This window comes from Solanum verrucosum, unplaced genomic scaffold, assembly GCF_900185275.1.
Source record: "Solanum verrucosum unplaced genomic scaffold, falcon-dt-bn FXZP01000151.1, whole genome shotgun sequence".
NCBI lineage: Eukaryota > Viridiplantae > Streptophyta > Magnoliopsida > Solanales > Solanaceae > Solanum > Solanum verrucosum.
In genome coordinates this window covers 153196-174423 of record NW_026020202.1, presented here as the reverse complement: position 1 = coordinate 174423, position 21228 = coordinate 153196, and the positions used below count along the sequence as shown (strand labels likewise).

The following is a 21228-nucleotide window of genomic DNA, read 5'->3' as shown; positions in this document are numbered from 1 at the left end:
TAGGTGTGTCTCTGAAATTTCGAGCATAGACTAGGGGGGTACTTATGCATTTTCCCAAAAGGAAAAAAACATTCTCATTAGGGAAGTTCAATTGAATTTGATGTAAACCCAATTTAATTTTTGTATGAGAATTTGGTCTTTGTTGCTATGGAGAAGAAACAATGGTTTATTTTAAGGGTGGGGAAGATGACTATTTTCTCGGAAATTTTCTTCAAAATTCACCTTCTAACGCGCCTAGAGGAGGTGAGAACACCTCCTATGACATGTCAGCGTTTAAGTGTGTTGAAAATGGAGAAATATAAAGTTCAGGGGGTAATAGGACACCCTTGAAGTTGGAGTGTGTAGTTGGGATTTCGGGTATAGATTGGGGGGGTTTTAGACCATTTTCTCTAAATTAATTAATACATGTAAGAGAAGCACAAATAACATCAATAAAAAAACTATATATAAAGACAAGAAATGATTTTCATTTTCTTTAGGGGCATTTTTGGTTATAAAATATTGTCCAAGTAAATAAGAATGCATTTTTTTAAATTAATTGCATAATTTTCTTTTCATGAAACAAGAAAGCTTTGTTATTTTTTGTGACATAAATTTGGAAGTCATTATGCATAGTATGCACATAATTTTATTTTATTTTTTAAAAAATAAATAAAATAAAAAATAAAATAAAAATAAAATAAAAATAATAAATAAATAAATATATATATATATATATATATAATAAGTGAGAATATCTACTACTTAGCACATGACAAGTGTTGGATGATATGTGCTTAGATAATGTTGTACATTCTTCTTTTATGGTTGTACCTTTAAAATTTATATTATTGGATAATTTAACACCATTAATTACCTACTACTTTATTAGCCGAAAAGTTAGACCTCATTTGGGCCCATTTATTATTTATATGTTTTCAATTTTCAATATATGTTGTCTATCTTATTCTTTTTTTCAACCTTCTATTTTAAACTTCTTGAAATTTAATTACCTATTTATTACTCTTTCTATACACTTTTAATTGTTATGATTTCCTTTTTAGAGTCAAACTATAAGAATTTTAACTAATAATTTACAATGTGTTTTTTCATCATATTCATATGCAAAAATTACAATTTATAGTACTTTTTGTATAGATTTTGCATATTAAATTTGTTTGTTGAAAATATCAAATTAATACAATCTAATTTAACTTTGAAAATTATTATATTACTACTATTAATAAGAGTGAATGTGAGGAGCTTCCCGTTTATGGGAATTGACAAAAAAATCCTCAGATGTTACTTTTGTAATTTCACATGAAAAATGTAATTCAATTGGTTAGTTAAAGGAGTAGTGCAACTGCATTTCTTTTTTTTTATCAAATATTCTCTCTCCAATAATATTTCTCCAGTATTGACTTAATATATTTTTTAAGAAATTATAAATAAAAGAGTAATATTACTATATCATTCTTTAAATATAATAATTATAATGTATTAAAAAATATAATTGAAAAATGACTATAATTAATGATAAGGGGTAAACTATCCATTGATTTCATAAAGTGGACAAGTATTGTAGGACATTGAAAAATAGTATAATAGACAATAATTATTGGACGGATGGAGTAGGATTAAGTCTTTCTTTCAGTACTTTTCTCACATTAATTAATTTCTCCCAGCATTCAATTAGTGAATCTTCAGTAGAATTAATTAAAATACTTTTTACTTAATAATACGCACAATAAGCACGGGCTACTGTAACTAGTATATAGTAATGTCATTTGACTAATCTACTCGTAAATATTGTGTGATTTTTTGACAAGATTATTTTTCCCTTTTTTTTTAATGTGTATTTGACTATCTTCTTCTTTGCCATAATAATAAACCCTATATCATCTTTGGGAATAATGAAAATGGATTGCCTTTTGCAATAGAAGAGGGAAATTCTCAAGGATATGAATACGCAGTCGTTCCATCACCGGAAATTGGAACCCGAGTCTCCTACACCGTGGAGTGGCGATTTTGATTTCGACGGCAGTGATCGTAGATTTGCATTTTCACGCCAAAGTTCCTTTCAGCAATCGGCTGAGCCACATACGCCCTTATCAATAATCTCTAATGATTCTCAAAAGCCTTTGCTCTCTCGAACTGTTTCCAGCATTGATATACCTCCCAATATCTATGCATCCCATGGTTCCGATATTAAATTTAGGGGTTCCTCGTCTCTGTCATCGGTTTTTCGAGGTGTTATGTCTGGGAATAAGCATATGAGGAGATTGTTTCTGTTGATTTCACTAAATGTAGCTTATTCTACCGCCGAGTTGTGTATTGGCCTTCTATCTGGCCGAGTAGGTATGAAACTTTTAGCCTCTTGTTTAGTATCCTAGCTGATTCACTGAATGTGTTGAAATCTGATTTTATTTTTTTGCATATTTTGAACAAATTTTTTTTCCGTCTTAATCCAAAACTTAATTCAATCAAAGGAAAGAGATAGTAATAGGGTAGAAAAGAAGTTCCTTTACCAGGGACGTTGCATTTTGCTCCAGTGATCATCAAGAGCCTTAGATAACTGACATGTGCTCTAAGCCCATTGACTTAGCATGCCACGGCAACAGGATAGTGTTTACGTGATGCAACAATATATATCTTTGAGCAATAACAACTAAGCAGGTGTATATATATCTAGCAATGACGAGAGTGGTGTTTGAAATGTAAATAGTATTTATATCGAAGTTGAGTTATGGAGAATTTAAGTAATAGCCTGAATTAATAAAATAGAGAATCAGTGCACTATGTGCATGTTTGTTTTGTCCTACTTAAAGTAATAGTCATGGCTGGTGATAGGAGTAAAAAACATACCATAATATTCTTAAGATAATATGCCAAAAATATCAAGCACAAAGACAAAACAAATTCGACAAGTTAACATTTGGAATAGATCAAAACACATTATTATCTTGAAGAAAAAGCGGTTCTTGATCCCTTGAACTGTTACTGTCTACAATAATGATAAAATGAAATTCGGAATTCCTTGTAAAAATTAGTAATGGAATTTCACTTAATACTAACCTGGGCATGAGTAAGAGAATAATTTTTTTTGTAAATGTTGAAAAGCACAGAAACCAATAGGGTCCTGTAAATGTAGCAAATAATAGGCAACAACTAATTAGCTTGTCAACAATTTTCTTTATGAATGAATGCCTTAATATTACCGTCAACATTTGGGTAAGGCTAAAATAAGCCATCGAAAGAGAAGATACCTCTATGATTTGGGGGGCACTTGAATCAGAATGGTCAATAATGTTTCTTTGTGATGGTGAAACCCTGCAACAAATGAATTAATGAACAAGCGAATAAATTGAAATGACTTGCATTATCATTAGTGCTATAATAAGCTTGTTGAACCAATTTGGTTAATTGAGTTCAAATTTTGTTCTTGAGCTTTCTTGTGCTTTGTGTTCACTCAAGGGAACTTTTGATCCTCTTTTTGTATGACATAAGCCATCTTCTTTTTCCAAGATTTTGGCTTGTGGCATTGCAAATCTTCTTTGTCATTATGTCCTTGTATGCTCCTTATCTGATATAACATTGTGGAATATTACCTGCTTCCCTCTTTCATTTTTTCTTAGATAAGGTAAATAATTTTATTAATGATGGACAAACCTGTATTCGAGTAGTTGACCAAAAAGTAGAGAACCTACACTGCTTCTCCTTCCTTCTTCATAGCTTTATGTTGTTTGGTTCGATGATAATTCTTTTGATCTTTCGTAGCTTGCGTTTGGACATGTGATATGAAGTCATGATTTATTTCTTAGCTTGTTTTTGGACATAGGGTGAATGTGTTTATTTATTTAGTGAGTAATAATTATTTTTTGTTTTATGAACTTGGTTTTATTGTTCAATATGTATTTTTATTTTTATTTTGGTACTATACAGTACAAAGTATTAATCTGTGTTTCTTTGATGCTCATTTTGATGATTAATGGATAGCCTTAAGAAGCATGTATGATACTGCACCCAAAACAGTTCTGATTCTTTTGGTATTATACAGTACAAAGTATTAATCTGTGTTTCTTTGATGTTCTTTTTGATGTTTAATGTATAACTTTGAGAAGCATGTACGATACTGCACCCAAAAAAGTTCTACAAAATAAGTCTAAGAGCATATTGATGTTGAGCCTAATCTTGGACTTGAATTAGGCAGTCATGAGGATACAACTTGTATAATGATTATGCAAGAAGATATGGTTTTAGTACTCAGTACTTATAAAGAGTACATCTATATGAATGAGAAATTGATTTATGTGACATAAAAAAGAAGTTATGTTTCGAAGAATGTTTTCGTGGAGATGATAGAAAGGTAAAGATCCACGGATAGAAAATAGAATTGGATATCATGCTAACATTGTTGTTGTTTGTCAACCATACGGAAAGTTTCATATTATTAAAGTTGACATAGAACACAATCAACCTCTTGTTCCACTATTAACCGTTCATATGTTGCTATCTCATAGAAGGATAAGTTCATGGAATTAATTGTTCCGGCAAAATATGTGTGGATTACTGTCTAAAGCTACTTCTGATTTTATGAGTCTTCAAGTGGGTGCTAAAAAAATGAGTTATTCTAAGGGCCCATTTGGACATGCAATGTGAAATCAAATTGTTGCATATCAAATTGCTTCACCAAATTAAATTGCTTTTTCCCGCTTCTCATTTTCATTATACAAAAAAAGTTATCTAAGGCTGTCTTGATGATTACGGGAGTAAAATGGAGCAGAGGCTCTCCTCCTTTACCAGAAGTAAAGACACAACAAAGGTCAGGATATTCACAATGGATTTGTCAAGAGTTTTTTGGTTGAATATCCTTTAGATGTTAGCTAATCCTGCAATTTGAACTTAATATATGTTTCAATAACAGCTCCATTGTCAGAATCCAAATCATAAGACGAAAAAGGTTATGACTTTCACAATGGTGTTCAAATTAATGTCATAGACAGCACTAGAAATTTCTCCTCTCATGGTGTCTCTGGTCCCAGGGGATGGGCGGACCAGGAGGAAAACAATAAGGAAAAGAACATCTAATGACACCTGATTATCCTAATTCTATCAATCTGTATTTCTTTCTTCTTCTGCTTTTCCATTTCTTGCTTGTTGTCTCTTATGAAATTTAATTTGACTGTTGGTTAATATCAGGGCTGGTATCAGACGCATTTCATTTGACCTTTGGTTGTGGCCTTTTGACATTTTCTTTATTTGCAATGGATGCTTCTAGAGAAAAGCCTGATCGTGTTTACACTTATGGGTGAGGTTTAAACTCTAATCTCCTAGGAAATTCTTTGGTTTTTTGGTTAAACATTTTCTCCTTACCTGTTTGTTAATCCTTTTTACTTGTTCATGATTGAAGTTTGTGACTAGTCAGTGCACTTGTTAAATGGGTAGATACATACATTTCTTATGTGATGGGGAAGTATTTTAACAAGTAAATTTGTTAAAGGAGTTTCGGTGGTTATCAAGGGAAAAGCAATTTAGGTTTAGTCATTAAAGAATCATACAAAAGAAAAAGTAAAATAGAAAGGGCAAAAAATACCTCTCTGTTTTTATCAGTTTGTGAATTCAATAGCTTCTGGAAAAATTTGAAACACAATCAGAATTTATAGGTTAAGCCAATTAAGAATATTTCCGTAGTTTGTCTAACTTCCACAATTAAGAAAATAGTTGAGAATTTGTCTAATTTTCCGACCCCTCATAACCAGTGTGTTCAGTTGAACATTTATGACTACTAAGTTCGATTTTGTTGTTGTTGCTATTGTTCTCAGGTATAGAAGGTTAGAGGTTTTGTCTGCTTTCACCAATGCTGTAAGTACATGAAACAATCTCAACTTTTTTCCTTATACATTGTACTTCCACTTTTCCATCAAAAAAGTGTCTTTTGGCACCTTTATATGATAGCTGCAGTTTATATTTTTAGGATCACATTAATTGTAGCTCTTGTATTGCTTAGCTCTTTACATGGAAGGACACAAAGGAACTATTATTGTGAGAGATTTTATATTACTAGTTTAGTGTACGTGCTTCGCACATGTGTATCACATACTATCCACGTCAAGCAATAAATGTATAAAAATTCTAGAAAATAATAATAAACATTAAAATAGATGTTATATTCGTCTAAATGATGGAATAAATATTATTACATAACTTCTGAAGATGCAAATATGATGAATTCTTTTAGTATTTGTATCTCACTTGGCAACTTCTTACAAATAATATTGTTGGTTTATGTTCTCTTCTGTCATTTTGATTACATTATCATTGTTACAATTTTATTATTGTCTACAAGTTGCCTTCACTAATGTACTCTTTTTGTTTAATTAATTTTACAAGCATTATTATCGTCTACAATGCTTTAATAAATACATAAATGAAGTGGTCTGCTTCCAAAAGTATATGTATATGTAAAATTGAAAGCAAACGTATTAGAATTGAAGAAAACTGATAATAATTTATTTTACATAAAATAAATATCAAGTAAAATTAATTTCTAGTGGAAGAACTTAAGTAATATTACTCTATTTCTGGAGATTGAAACTTCTTTGGGAATGTTTATTCCATCATTTGCAACTAGAATTCTTGCCCAATTCATATGATTTCTTAGTTCTGTTTCCTCCTCTGTAGCCACCCAACCTCCACATAAGTTTTCGATTTCTTGAAATACTCTCCCCGACCAAAGATGAAGGGGGATTCCAACAATTCTGATCCATGTTTCCATCTTCAGAGTATTTTTGGGGAGACAACCCACCATCGGATTCCACCATTCTAGATTAAATCGGTGATTCTTCCAGTTCCACTGTCCTTGGAGGGTTTGTTCAGCCATGTTTATGTTAGGGAACTCGAACAGAAACATACCTCCATACATTTCATAGATGTCGACTCCAAATGCCTTTTTCCAGAGTGTTGACAACCATCTTCTTATCTCAGGCAAAGTTGGCTTTTCCTTCATCTGTCCTTCCAGATGACCTACTAGGCATCTTTCTAGAAGCCCAATCTCTTGGTCTTCAGCATGTGTGAGGACTTCAATAATGCTAGCATTATTCGTAATCTCTGCCTCCTGTATTGTCTCTGTTTGCCATTTACCATCCTTGACTGCTTTTTGATAAAGTTTTTTTTTTTTTTTTTGATAAAGATCCTTAACTGCTTTTGCATAAGGGTAGTTGGATTTGGTTATTCTAGGAGGTCCTGGCACTTCCATTCTTTTAGAGCATTTAATGAAGCTTTCAATTTTAAATGCTATATCGTGCCATCCCACATTCAAGGCTAATTCTGGGATGACCAGTATGGACCTACCCCCATTATTGATGGAAATGATACTTATAAATCTTCCATGTTCATTATGTTTCCTAGTACAGCAATGCTCCGCCTCTCTTTCTGCATCTGATTGTTTTCTTCTGATCGCTGGATGCTTCTCTGAGAGTGAAGCAGATCCATTCCATGGTTTTGCTGCTCATGGAAGATCTCCTCATCATCTTTCTACTCCTCTCAACCCATTCGAACCACACAGAGCTGCCAGTGCTCCATTTAGTGATGTCGAAAGACTTAAAACCCGCATTGAAATAAATCCTATTGTCACCCATTGCGAAGTCTGAAAGAAGGATCTGAATCTCAGAAAACTATCACGTAAGGTAATAGTTAAGAAAGGTAATGAAAGGGAAGGAATGAAAATGAAGATTCCGGCTAGAGAGTGCCAGAAAGAGAGAATCTCCCCCTAGGAAGTAGGGAAGAGAGTTGCCTCGAAAAAGTCTCAACCCTATATGATGGCAGTATTCCCAATTCCCAGAAGTGTAATCACTGGGTTGGATAAAATCAGATGAAATTTTTTCTGGCAAGGAAACAGTGAGAGGAAAGGCTACAACTTGGTTAAATGGGATGCTGTGATAGTGGGAAAGAAGCATGGAGCTCTCGGGATAAGGAATTTCATGAATCAAAGCAAAGCCCTTATGATGAAATGGCTGTGGAAGTTCAATAATGAAGAACAGTCCTACACCATACGGGGTTAGTGTATGAAGATCCATTAGATCTCTGTGGTCTGATTTTAAGGCTAACACAAAGATCAAAGTGAGGAATGGAGAGAAAACAAAATTTTGGAAAGATGTTTGGCATGAGGCAGGTAGGCTAGAGGTCTTGTATCCCGATATATATTCTCTAATATCTCACCAACAAAAGACCATAGTAGATCATTGGACTCCTCAAGGGTGGAACTTCATCTTTTGAAGACAATTAATTGGGAGATTCAAAGGGTAGAAGATTTTTTCAACACCATTGGGCAATTTAATGGACTGGAAGGAGGTCAAGACATTTTGTGGTGGAAAGGCAATCGAAAGGGCAGCTTTAAGGTGGGTTGTGCATACAACTGGTTGAACCACACCAATCAGCCTCAAAGTCACTGGCCATGGAGAGGAATTTGGAAGTCAAAAATTCCACTCAAAGTGGCATGTTTTGTCTGGTTGTTAGCCAAGGAGGCTGTACTGACTCAAGACAACTTAAAGAGAAGGGGGATACCATTATGTTCTAGATGTTTCTTTTGTGGGGAAAATGCTGGACAGTTAACTATCTCTTTCTACACTGCAAGATCACTGGCCAACTATGGAGGTTATTCCTGAATCTTAAGGGTATGTCATGGACCATGCCTGCCAAGATCACAGAAGACAGAAGCAATCCAGAGTTGGGAGGAAGAAGGAAAGCAATCCAAGAATAGAGACAGTTGGAGAATTGTCCAAGCTAGTATATGGTGGGCAATATGGAAGGAAAGGAACTCTAGAGCTTTTGATAGTGTTGAGAATAGTATGCAAAAAGTCAAACTAAATTGTCCTATGCTACTATGTTTTTGGTGTAATCAATTATACTCAAATGGTACTATCTCCATAATTGATGTACTAGACTCAATTTAGTAAAAGATAGTAGGATTTGAAGTACATGTTGTAAATACTGACCAGTACAGTTTTAGTACCGACTTTTGAGGAATAGACAAATTTACCGATTTCAAAAATATAATTATATAAATAAAATAAATATAATGTGAAATATAGAAGATGTATTAAATTGGGTGTTTTAAATAGAAGAATAATTTTTTTTAACGTAGTTTAAAAATGTGAGGAACCCCTATATTTATAGCCAACAAAGGGTAGTGTGAACATGTGTTTATTATGTCTTATCAGAAAAGCGCAAATCTTTGGAAATGTCACAACCCTTCGTAAAAGTCCCAACTCTTTGGAAAAGTCACACCCCTCCGGAAAAGTCACAACCCTTCAATGTGCAAAAGTGTCTGCTTTTAATATAATATAATATAATACAATATAAATAAATAAATATAAAAGATATACTACATTAGGTGTTTTAAGTTGGGGAAATTTTAGATAGATAGATATAGATATAGATAAAATCACGGCAATTACATGCATTTGGTTGTAATTATTGAGTTGCATCCATTTTTTTTGAGAGCGAGAAGCACAGGAAAACAACAAGGGTTCGCTTCGCCTAAAGCAAGAAGTCAAGTGTTCATTTCATTGAAGTGAAGCAGTACTGTTGAAAAGTATCAAAATAAACCTTGCACCGATAAGTAAAATAACTAAATAAAAAAGAACTCAACAAAAATAATATATATATATATATATTTTTTTTTTTTGAAAAGGTAACTTGTATTATAAACACAGGAATACTTAGGATGTATTCCAGTAATACTTACAATCAGAAATACAAAAGTGTTGTTGTTTTCCTATGAACTCCTTAAGGACTCTAACATACTAGTGATATCCTCATCTTCATGAGGATATTCATGTTTACACCAAAAATAGAAAAGAGCTAAACATTTCAGCTTCATCTTCTCCATAGAGCAGCTCTTGTTCTCAAAACATCTTTGATTCCTTTCCAGCCAAATAGTCCACCAAATGCAGGCTGGGACAATCTTCCATCTCTCCCTGTGCCCCGACTGATTTCCATCCCGATTCCAACATGCCAAAGCTTCCTTTATGTTTCCTGGCATAGACCAACTGATGCCCCTTTTATTGATGAAAATTTGCCAAAGTTTCACTGTCTCCTTACAGTGTAAAAAGAGATGATTTTGCACTGTCATTATACCTTGCAGATTTGGACCTTGGTTATGTTTTTGTTTTTCAATTTGTGATGCCCGAGAAGTTTAGAGGTGTATTTGGGTGCTGGAAGTCAATCTATGCTGGGAAGTGTTAATTTGTACTATTGGAAGAATGGAAACTGTGTTATTAATTTCCTGGATGTGCTAGACTTGTTAGATTTTATAGAGATTTGATGTTCCAAAGTCTAGCTCTGATCTTATTTTTCTGCAGTACCTTAAAAGGACAATCAATTTGTGCCCACATGAAAGGTGGTGACCGTGTTTATATGCATATACACACACGCACACATCGTCACGTCACATATATACTTGTGTTTATATATTTGTTTTAGGAAACTATTTCATAGTTTAATCTATTTGCATACTTCTAAAACCTTATTCAAGTAGACAATAAACCATTATGATATTTGTTATATTGTCACACCTACCCACCCATAAGCAGAGAGACATAATGACTATTTTCATTTGTCATCTCCGAAATGTGCACTGCGTCTTTAGATGGTTTGGTTTGGTGCTGATTGTGTGCTTGTGGGCGCTTTCACTCAATTGCATTTATCTGGGCTAACATGGCATGCTCTTCATGTATTGCGTATGTAGGCAGCTGTTTCTATTGTTCATGTCATTCTCCTTGGCTGTGGAAGCACTTCATGCCTTTATACAAGATGAATCTGAGCACAAGTAAGTGTCCCAAAAGTGTTGGGGAAAATTTTATAGTAGTTGTCCTCCTCAAAAAAAATATAGTTGTCCGAGATGTAGTTGATGTTACCATCTTTGTTAGATCATGACCTTTGTGTCAATATTATCAACTTATTTAATGAAAATAAGTAGGTGTCCTTTGATGCAAAATCATCACACTTGTCAGATAATTAGGTTCTATTGTTGTTTGATTGAGGATGGTGGTTTAAGTTTTTGATCAATTACTGTTCTATACCCTTAAGGCATATGCTTTTTACTTGAATCATCAGGCTTGCGTCTGTCTGAATCTTTCAAAACTTAGAAAAAGCAAGCTATCCGAGATGGTCACCCTTTTTGTTTGTTAGCTTATATTTCTCTACTCTGGTATTTTTTTGAATGAGCCTTAAAAAATAAGATATTTTCTGAATATGAAAAAATTTACAGTTGAAGTATTTCTTTAGTATCCACTCTTGAACTCAAGTCACTCTCTTAGTGAATATGAACGACATGCCTAATCTCAATGTTAACCTTTGGCTTATAAGTTCAAAGGGCCAAGTGATAGCTCTGCAAATTCAGTTCTTGTATCACTTTGCATTTCATGGCAGAATTTTTGCTGCTTTCTGAAGGTTTCTGTACATTATCGCTGTCAATTTTATTGTACCGTGCCTGATTGAAGTATAAATGTAGGCATTACTTGATCGTCTCAGCTGTCACAAACTTGCTGGTGAATCTCATCGGTGTTTGGTTCTTCAGGAATTATGCACGTATTAATCTTGGTAAGCATCTTCATTGCATTCAAAATCAATTCTTTTGCTCTCTCCTCCTTAATGTGTGTGTGAGAGAGAGAGGGAGAGGAAAGTTGAAGTGTTAACACCATCATTCTAGTTATTGAAGTGCCCATCCAGTTGCTGCTGTGATTGGATTATGAATGTCATCTTTATTTGCTTAGTAGGTTCGGTTAGAGACATGACCTAGGTTCGACATAGTCATGCTACGCCTTTAACCTTTCGCTATCCTCCATGCTACAATGTGTCTTAGCCCGTTTCTATTTGCTTTGGTGATGGATGAATTAATGCGGCATATCCAAGGGAAGGTACCATAGTGTATGCCATTTGCAGATGCCATAGTATTCATTGATGGGACTCACAACAGAGCTAACGATAGGCTGGAGGTTTTTTTGACAGACCATGGAATCTAAAGAGTTCAGGTTGAGCAGGTACACGATAGAGTACATGTTTAGTGGCATAACTCACGAGACAGATGTGGAAGTGAGGATTGATACACAAGTAATCTCCTAGAGAGGAAGTTTCAAGTATTTTGGGTCTATAATCCAAGAAAATAGGGAGATCAACAATGATGTTACATACTGTATTGGAGCAAAGTGGATGAAATGGAGGCTCACATTCGTGCCTTGTGTGATAAGACTGTGTTACCTAGCCTTAAGGTAAGTTTTGTAAAGTTGGTGGTTAGACCAACTATGTTGTACGGGATGTTGACCGATCAAGAACTCGCACGTCTAGAAGATGGAAGAAGTAGAAATGAGTATGTTGATATGGATGTGTGGGTATACTAGGAGAGATTGGATTAGGAACGAAGATTTTTGGGACAAGGTAGGAGTGGTCCCCTGTGGTGGACAAGATGTGGGAGGTGAGGCTGAGATGGTTCAGGTGTGTGAAAAGGAGATGCACCGATGTCCCAGTGAGGAGGTGCGAGAGGTTGGCTATGAAGGGCATGAGGAGAGGTAGAGGTAGACCGAAGAAGTAATGAGAGATGTAATGAAACAAGATATGACACACTTGCAGCTTGTCAAGATCATGACCCTAGCTAAGAGTATATGGAGGTCAAGGATTAGGGTAGAAGATTAGTAGATAGTTGAATTTTGTCTAGTTTCTCTTAGAAATATATGAGTTATTATTACTCTTATACTATCTTGTCCTTCGATTTTATTTTTAATTGTTGTTTCCTCTACTTGGATTATTGTATTATGTGTTGTTGCTATTGTTCTCTTCTCCATTATGTTCAGCATGGTGGCTTCACTACTGTATCTTCCTTTCCCTACTTGATTTTATTATGCTTTACTTGAGCAGTGGGTCTATCGTAAACAACCTCTCTACCTTCACAAGGCAGGGTAAGGCTGTGTGTAGGCACCACCCTCCCGAGACCCACCTTTTGGGATTACATTTGTTATCTAAGGGTCTCTCCTTGAAGTACCTAATGAAATCTCTGTTAATAAAAACCGAGGGAGCACTTTTAATGATGCTCTATGTTGCTTGGACTCTTTCAAAAATGTCAACGGGTGCATGGCGAATTCTCCAAAAGTAGTGTATTTTTGGAGAAGCTGACACGAGTGCGGCATTGAAAGTGAAGAGTCCGTGCAACTTAGATGATGGTATTCTATGAGGAAAGACAAGGCATGGTTAAATGGAGTACAACATGAAAGTCAAGTTTCAAATCCTTTTTGACTAAAGATGTCTAAATCATATAAAACTGTACTTGCCGTAAAAGAAAACCAACACCAGAATGAAAGACTACAGGAAACCAGATACTCCTTTTCTCAATTCAACCAATTATTGTTCAATTGCCTACTTAGTAATTCTTGTACGTTCCAATTTAAACAGAGTGATACTTCTGTCAAATATAGCCTAAGATTCCTGGTAACCTATTTTTGCGATTAGGTTGGGGGTTTCCCCTTTGCCTTGTACAAATTTCCAGAAGCTTCACCAGGCGAGCTTAGGGTAAGGGATTAAAATTTCTTTTACTGATAAAAATATAAAAAGAAAAAGGTGAATAATGGAAAATTCCTCAGTCCTTACTGCCTGATGTAGTTATTGGCCCATTACATAGATTTAGGTTAGTCCATGACACAATATTCAGGAGGGATAGAAGAAATCATTGTTGAAGACTTCATTACCTATTTTAGGTTGTAGGAGGAAGAAAATAGGCGTCTAACATCTCTTTTTTTATTTGATTTTAACTAGGTCTTAAGTCTTAACTTATGGTTGAGTTTTTTTTAACAACAGTTGTACACTTCATTATTATCTGAAATGTCATAATTATAAAATTCCAAAAATGATAGTAGTAGTGTATGATTAACAATAATGTGATAATCTGTTGAGCAAGCATATTGGGAGAAATTTCAGGATTCACTCGTTTCAATCTGCCCATGTTTATTTACAACGGTGGTGTTCGTATTTGCATGCACTTTGAGTAATATACGGGGATACCTCTCACTGACACAGGTCAAGTGGGTAGCTCTGCCACCAGTAGATGAAAAGACTTGCCAGTGGGTCCAGGTTGAGCAGATCTTCTATGGTTCAATACAAATTCCGCAATGTGTCTGCTGATATTGCTTGATTCAATTTTATCTATTAAGATTTAAGAAGCCTTTGCTAGTTGAGCTACTTAAACTCTCTTGACTTCTGTTGGGGTTTGTTGAAGATTCCTGATATGCTATTTTGTCTGCAGTCTATCGGAAAGCTGAAGACATGAATTATCACTCTGTTTGCTTGCATGTGCTAGCTGATTCCATTCGCAGGTAAGTGATTACCTTCGTTTAGCTCGTTACATGAAATGGATCCTTGATTCGGATGCTATCTAATCATCTGTTTTGCTTCTCACTATCTAACTGTTTCTCCCGGTGTTCTTAGATCTTACACAGTTCTTCCTTTTTATTTATCAGTGCAGGCCTCATCCTGGCTTCCTGGTTGTTAACACTTGGGTAAAAATTTTCTTTGCTTTATGACAATTCATGGCGTTGCCTCAATAAAGAAGTAAACTTGTTTACTGGCAGACCTCTTAGTGTTTTTCTATTTTAATTTTGGCTTTCAGAGTAAAGAATGCTGAAGTCTTATGTTTGGGACTAGTTTCTGCCACAGTCTTTTTTCTTGTCATGCCACTTTTTAGAACTACTGGTGGCATCTTGCTCCAAATGGCTCCACCAAGGATCCCATCTTCAGCCTTGAGCAAATGCTGGAGGCAGGTAATTTATGTAGTATCACTATCAACTTTTTTTTAATTTTTTTTTTTTTGAAAATTATTAATTTTGTATTTGATACACAAACCATTTCAATTCAATATGAAAATTGTGCCAAAACCTGTAAGCTCTCCATATTAAAGGTTGGGGTTATTGATTGTATAGAATCAGGTGGGTAATCATCTCATGTTTGAGGTGACTGTTTATAGTGTTGGTTGTGAATTTCAGTGTTCTCCAAGCAGAAGGGAAAAACACTAAAGTATGTTTGGGCTTCAAGTGAAAAACACAAATCAAGTGCAGGCTTCAACGGAGAAAGATGCAAATAAAGAAAATATATATGTACTAAAAGGAGCAACTATAAACCCAAATAATATGTGGACTAAAGGATTGAAAAATTAACTAGTTACTTTATTTATTGGTTAATACTGCTCTTTTCAAGATAAAGCTGGCTAATAAGTGCACGCCTAAGCGCCTTGGTGCATGCTCTAAAGGGCTCAATTGTGGTGCAGTTGAGGCTTTGGCAACACTGGTGAAGATGGGCAACATGCTGTTTCATTATGCCTTGGAATGCAAGGGAACTTTTCGAATATAATACGAAAATTGACATTGTTAGGCAATATAGTCTTGCGAATAAATCTTATTGGATGTGCTAGCTCTCTTGAAAAAAAAGACAAGCATTGTGAGTTTTGGTGTGAGGTGGAGTTAGCAGCATTACTGGTTTCAACAATGGTGTAATGGAGATTGAGAGTAAGTGGCTGAAATGGGTAATGTTCTGCATCAGTTTTGTAAGGTTTTCAGTGTTGATAAATGACTCACCTGAAGGATTATTTCTTTCAAGGAGCGGACTAAGGCTGGGATATCCCCTCTCTTCTTTTTTTGTTTATCCTAGCAATGGAAGGACTCCATAACATGATTAAGAGGCCTAAGGCAAATGGACAGATTAGGGGATTTATGGCATCCAACAAAGCTGGATGTGGGATGGATGTTTCTCATCTGCTATATGCATGACTCTCTTATCTTGTGTGATGCTGAAGTTGAGCATCTGATACATCAAACTGATCGCACTGTTTTTGAAGCAGTGTCAGGTCTTCATGTCCATCGGAGGAAAAGCCTACTCTTTTCTGTCACTGTGATGCCTCAACTGTATAGGTTGGCAGGTACTTTGGCGTATGAAATTGGCAGTCTGCCAACTAGGTATCTTGGCCTAGCTTCGGAGATATGGGATGGGGTGATTGAAAGATGTGTTGAGAGATTGACTAAATGAAAGACAATACATTTCATCACTTGGAGGCAGAGTGTTCTTAGTAAACAATGTGTTGGATTCTCTTCCAACTTGAGTGATCCTCCCTATTTCCTCTACCAACTAAGGTGGAAAAGAGGCTGGGTACTTTGGTGTTTTGAGAATACAAAGAACTCCACATAGAGAATAAAATTGAAGTGTATATTAGTTTGTCTTTTTCTTTTTTTGGAGTATTGGAGATATCCTGTAAATGATAGTGAATCCATACTCCAAACCATAGAATCCCTGCAAGGTTTTGTTGATTAGGGTGATTTTTATAACTCTTCTGGATAGATACCATTATCTTCTACACACTATGCATCATTTCCTAACTGATATTTTAGTTTCGCGTGTGCTCAGGTTTCATCTCGTGAAGACGTTTCAGAAGTATCTCAAGCTCGTTTCTGGGAACTGGTGCCTGGTCATGTTATTGGATCAATTTCATTGCAGGTGATCACCAAACTTTATTGTGCGTCACATCCAACCTGCACACACTACCATTATGAGTAATGCATTACTTGTTTTATGCTAATTTGTAAGATATGCTTGCTTGTCTACTTTATGCCTTCCCAAAGCTCACTCTTTTATGGTTAAATTGTACAGGTAAAGGAGGGAGTTGACGATCGGCCTATTTTGCAATATGTGCATGACCTATACCATGAATTAGGAATACAAGACTTGACCGTACAAATTGACTATACATGATCACCATCTTGATTATTTTTCTTTTTTATCTTTATTTAATTGAAAAATATGATTTACTGTTTTACCTCAAATATTTGGCCCATTCATTGTCAGTGCGAGACAACTTTCTTGGGAGAAGTGCACCAATATCCACTTTTGATGTTGCCATTTAGCTAATACTGGCTTCATAAATTCTTTTGCTAGTTTACCTTTTCTGGGAAAAAAGTCTGGTGAAGTTTGATAATTTCAGACATTTGTGTTTGAAACTATGGTCTTGGCTGAAGACGTTTTTACATGATGTTTGTAAGACTTGCGAATATAAAAGTTCGGACATTTTTGATTGAGATGCATATAAAAATTGATTAAAAACATAAAGTCATCACTGAAGTTGTCCCAAATTTTCAAAGAGACACCTTAATTTTGCGGTTACACCACTAAACCATTTACAACATCTATAAATACACTTTACAGCTTTTGTAATCTCAAGTCCAAAAGCACAGACAAGTTGTAAGTACAAACTCGAAAACTTCAATGTAAATAGGTGCATATACTAATTTGGGTTGGGAAAAGACATAAATTTCCTCCTGAATTTTTCTCGAAAAGTCAGTTACACGTTTAAACTATTGTGATGACCTATTACACACTTAATCTTATTCAAAGTGATATTAATACCCCCTTAGAAGGTGACATGGCACAGAAAGTGTCTTCACCTTCCTTAAGGTGCGTGAGAAGAAGAAAATTTATGTTAAAATGACAAGTTTAAACACGTGGTACTATTTTATTGGTCATTATATTATTAAGTATTATAATTATGTCATTTTTTTTTCTTTTTTTTTCTTTTTATTGGTGACCCCAATTTCTTTAAAGCTTTTACATTTTTAATTATTTTTTAAAAAATTTCTTCTTTACAAATTCTCTGTCACAATTGATGATTTCTTCAAATATCCATCACTCAATCTTAAAAAGGAACTCTAAATAGAAGTAAAAAATAGTGGGAGGATGTTGATTTCCACCGGAAAGTTAATAATTTTAACTTAAGGTTCATGATTTTTATTCAAACTCGCCGGAGGATTCACCAGAAAATTATGAGAATGAAAATGGTTTCTATTGAAAATCCTATGATATTTATGCATAAAATTCATGTTTCATTGCCAACATTTTTCAAAAATTCATGGAAGAAAATAATTTTCTATCTTTGTCTTCTTTATTCTCGCCGGAGCACCACCCACAACCATCACAATGTTATTTTTGTCTCAAGCAATCAATAGCATATTTGATTTTACACACAAAGAATACTAATGAAATGTTTGATTTTCATCCATAATTATCAAGATTTCAAAAGAACTTTTATAGATCTGAAAGTTTTTATTTGTTTCGCCGGCAACAATGGTGTTGTCCGCCGCCTATCGCCACCGCCAACATCACTAAACTTCATAATCGTCTTAGTGTCTCATGTTCTCTCTTCAAATTTCTTGTTTTCCCTTCAATTTATGAATAATGAAGAAGAAATAATAAATGGATTTTAAGAAGAAAGAAATGTAAGGTGGGAGGAGGAAGAAAGCCTAGGTTTCTACTTTTTGCAAAAGTCTAAGAAAATATTAAGCAAAAATGGTTTAAAAAAATCAAAATAATCTTATTTACGTGTCAAAATGCGTGTATAACACATTTTCACACAAAAATTGGTATTGTCTTCGGAGGGGGGGGGGGGGTATTAATTTCACTTTAAACAAGATTGAGTGTGTAATAGGTCGTCATGATAGTTTAAGTGTGTAACTGACTTTTCGGTACAAGTTCAGGGGGAAATTTATGTCTTTTCTCAATTTGGGTTTAATAGATATAAATTGCTCGTGAAAATGGTCTTGACGAGTTGTTGCATTGTTGAGGAAAGAATTCAAAGGCATTGAGATAATTTTGGAATTTCAATTGATGGGTTCTTTTAGCATCGTACTGCCGTAGCTATATTTTTTGTTGTTGTTGCAGAAAACGAAGATGGAATGAGCTAAAATGGAGTTTTTGCAGAAGTAGAAAATGGAAGATTTTGGATATGAGATTTTTGTGGAATCATTCATTTTCACTGTTTACATAACAGTGAAGATGGTGAATTCCCCATTTGCAATTTCGTTACTTCCTCATTTCGCAACTCCCTTCATTGAATTATTCAGATATTCTTTGTGCCATTGAGATAATTTTCTCTTAGATATCATATAAAATCTTCTTAGATTCTTAAGTAAATATGAAATTGTTCTTAAACAACGACCATGAAAGGCATTGACTAAGAAATCCTCTGTTTCTTGAACTTTTTCAGAAAATGAAGGCTTACAATTTTGCTACGTGGCATTTTTAGGTTGGTTTGGGGGTGATTTTTTTTTCATTCACGCACCCCCAATACGTGAGAATACACCTTCTCTGAGAATGGGTTAAAATGGTGTATATATAATTGTTAGAAAGGGTTTTGTGGGCAGTGGCGTAGCTAGAAATTTCACGAAGGGTATCCAAGAATTATATAAGAAAAAAAAGTTGATGAATGGATGCACTGAAAATTCAAAATCGAACTACATAATATTAATATTTATTTATGAATAAATGTTCTAAAATTTTAAAAATCAAATCGCATGATATGTAGCTTTAATATTCATGTTTAATTTAATATGAAGTAAATAAACAATGTAAAAAAAAAGAGGGGGTGGGGGTGGGGTGGGGGGGTTTACGAGGTCTTCTTTTGTTTGCTTTTAACATCATTGTACAAATATTAGAATTTTATTTCAAACTTTAATGAAAAGAAATAAAAAATCAAATTCATTGAAAATTCAATTAACTTTATTAGATTTTTAAGTTATAGATTTATAAGAAATTTACTAACTATTAACTTAAACAATTAAAGAAATAATAAAATATGAGCTATTTAAAAAATAAAAATAATTATAAAGATAAGTCGCTGCAGGAATTCAAACCTGCACGTCAGGACTCTACAAGAGAGCCTTCAACCGCTAAGCCACAATAGCTTATTGTGCTAAGGGTGTCCAAAGTATTAAATTTAACCATTTTAAATAGTATTTTACTTAGGTATACGGTATAATTTTCCGACGAAGGTGTCCAAGTAGCTCCGCCCTTGTTTGTGGGGTGATAGGACACTCGCAAAGTTAAGGTGTCTTTTTGAAAATTTAGGACAACTTTAATGGTGACTTTATGTCTTTTCTCTAAATCTTTTGTCATGTATGATTGTACTTCAGTCATATGATTGAAATACATATAAAATAGGGGTGAAATTTTTGACAAACCATGATACCCCTAGATGTGACTTGGTACTGCTAATATCACATGTCGGGCGAACCAATTATCTCTTCACTAACCCAATTATATAAGCAATCAGTTCAATTATGTGTACTCTAAAAGCATTAAATAACAATCGATAACTGGAGAGGGATGCTCCAATGAAAATCCATAATCATTCTATTAGTTCAATGATCACTCAAATACTAATTCTCTCATCTAAATTTTACTATAAGATCATGGAGCATTTAATAGAGTTACATGAGTTTAGTTGTCGGATTTGCAAATTTAAAAAATGGATATATATGTTATAAAATAGAGAGTGTAGAAATGACAACCACCATGAAAATGCAAAGGCTCACCTCAGCAACAAAATCTACGCAAACAGACTTGTCAGTCACTACTCTCACCCTTTGCAATAGTATCTGTATAGACATGTAGGTGAGGCGTGAAATGTCACGACCCAAAAGTTGAGATCATGATTGCACACACATCGAGAAACCAAAGAAAGGGGTGTAAGTCTAAAGGAATACACATACGAGACTTCCGAAGGGAAGTCAGGCAACAAATGATAGAAAGTAACAAAGAATGTCCAAAAACCTGGTAGCATAGGTATAAAGAACATCTAATACAATCTCAAATATAAAATACATCTCAAGTGTTTGAAAATTAAGTTAAAGACTTCGAACAAAAGAGGGGGACTAGTGGTGATCCGGAACGCAGGGCCTCACCATAACTTCGAAAGAAGGAACTCCGCTGGAATCCAATCAGCCCTACGAGGCTCACCTTGACTAGGATCTGCATCAAAAGGACAACAGAGGTAGGGGGTGAGTACAAACCAAAGTACTTAGTAGGTTAGACCGTTTGAGTATAAGCAATCAAACAAACTTAAGAAATAACTAAGAAAGTTTCCACTTGTACGCAGAAAAGTTCCATTTCAGCACCGTCAATTTGTATAGAACGGTGTGGGTAAAGTAAACACATAAGGAGGCAGATAATAGTGACTCAACACATAAACAAGTCACACAACACAACAAGACGGATCAATGATGTAATGATGGAATGATGTGGTGGTACCAAGGTCATCGCAAAACCTGTCGTATACACCTTGCCGAGCCTCTAAATTCTAGACAAAGACCTATGGAGGACTCGAAGTCCATATACAAATCTCAATATCTCATCATCTTGCCACCTCAGCATGATCAAGGATATAAATAA

The 21228-nt window shown here is 34.7% G+C and overlaps 1 protein-coding gene across 1 annotated transcript; it reads left to right on the top strand.

Moving 5' to 3' along the window:
* Positions 1-1899: 1899 nt before the first annotated feature.
* LOC125830048 (metal tolerance protein C2) lies at positions 1900-17085 on the top strand. The gene is made up of 10 exons (XM_049509266.1): positions 1900-2337; positions 5179-5287; positions 5802-5841; positions 10731-10807; positions 11492-11580; positions 14270-14339; positions 14484-14522; positions 14633-14783; positions 16417-16506; positions 16660-17085. Exons 1-10 carry the CDS (start codon positions 1941-1943, stop codon positions 16759-16761), a joined length of 1164 nt encoding a protein of 387 aa, XP_049365223.1. The 5' UTR covers positions 1900-1940; the 3' UTR covers positions 16762-17085.
* Positions 17086-21228: the final 4143 nt, after the last annotated feature.

Bases quoted from the DNA above. Each gene is read 5' to 3' on its own strand.
- LOC125830048 (XM_049509266.1), top strand. From the start codon at position 1,941: ATGAATACGCAGTCGTTCCATCACCGGAAATTGGAACCCGAGTCTCCT. The intron at 10,808-11,491 runs GTAAGTGTCCCA...GTATAAATGTAG, and splicing joins CAAGATGAATCTGAGCACAA to GCATTACTTGATCGTCTCAG. The intron at 14,784-16,416 runs GTAATTTATGTA...GCGTGTGCTCAG, and splicing joins TGAGCAAATGCTGGAGGCAG to GTTTCATCTCGTGAAGACGT.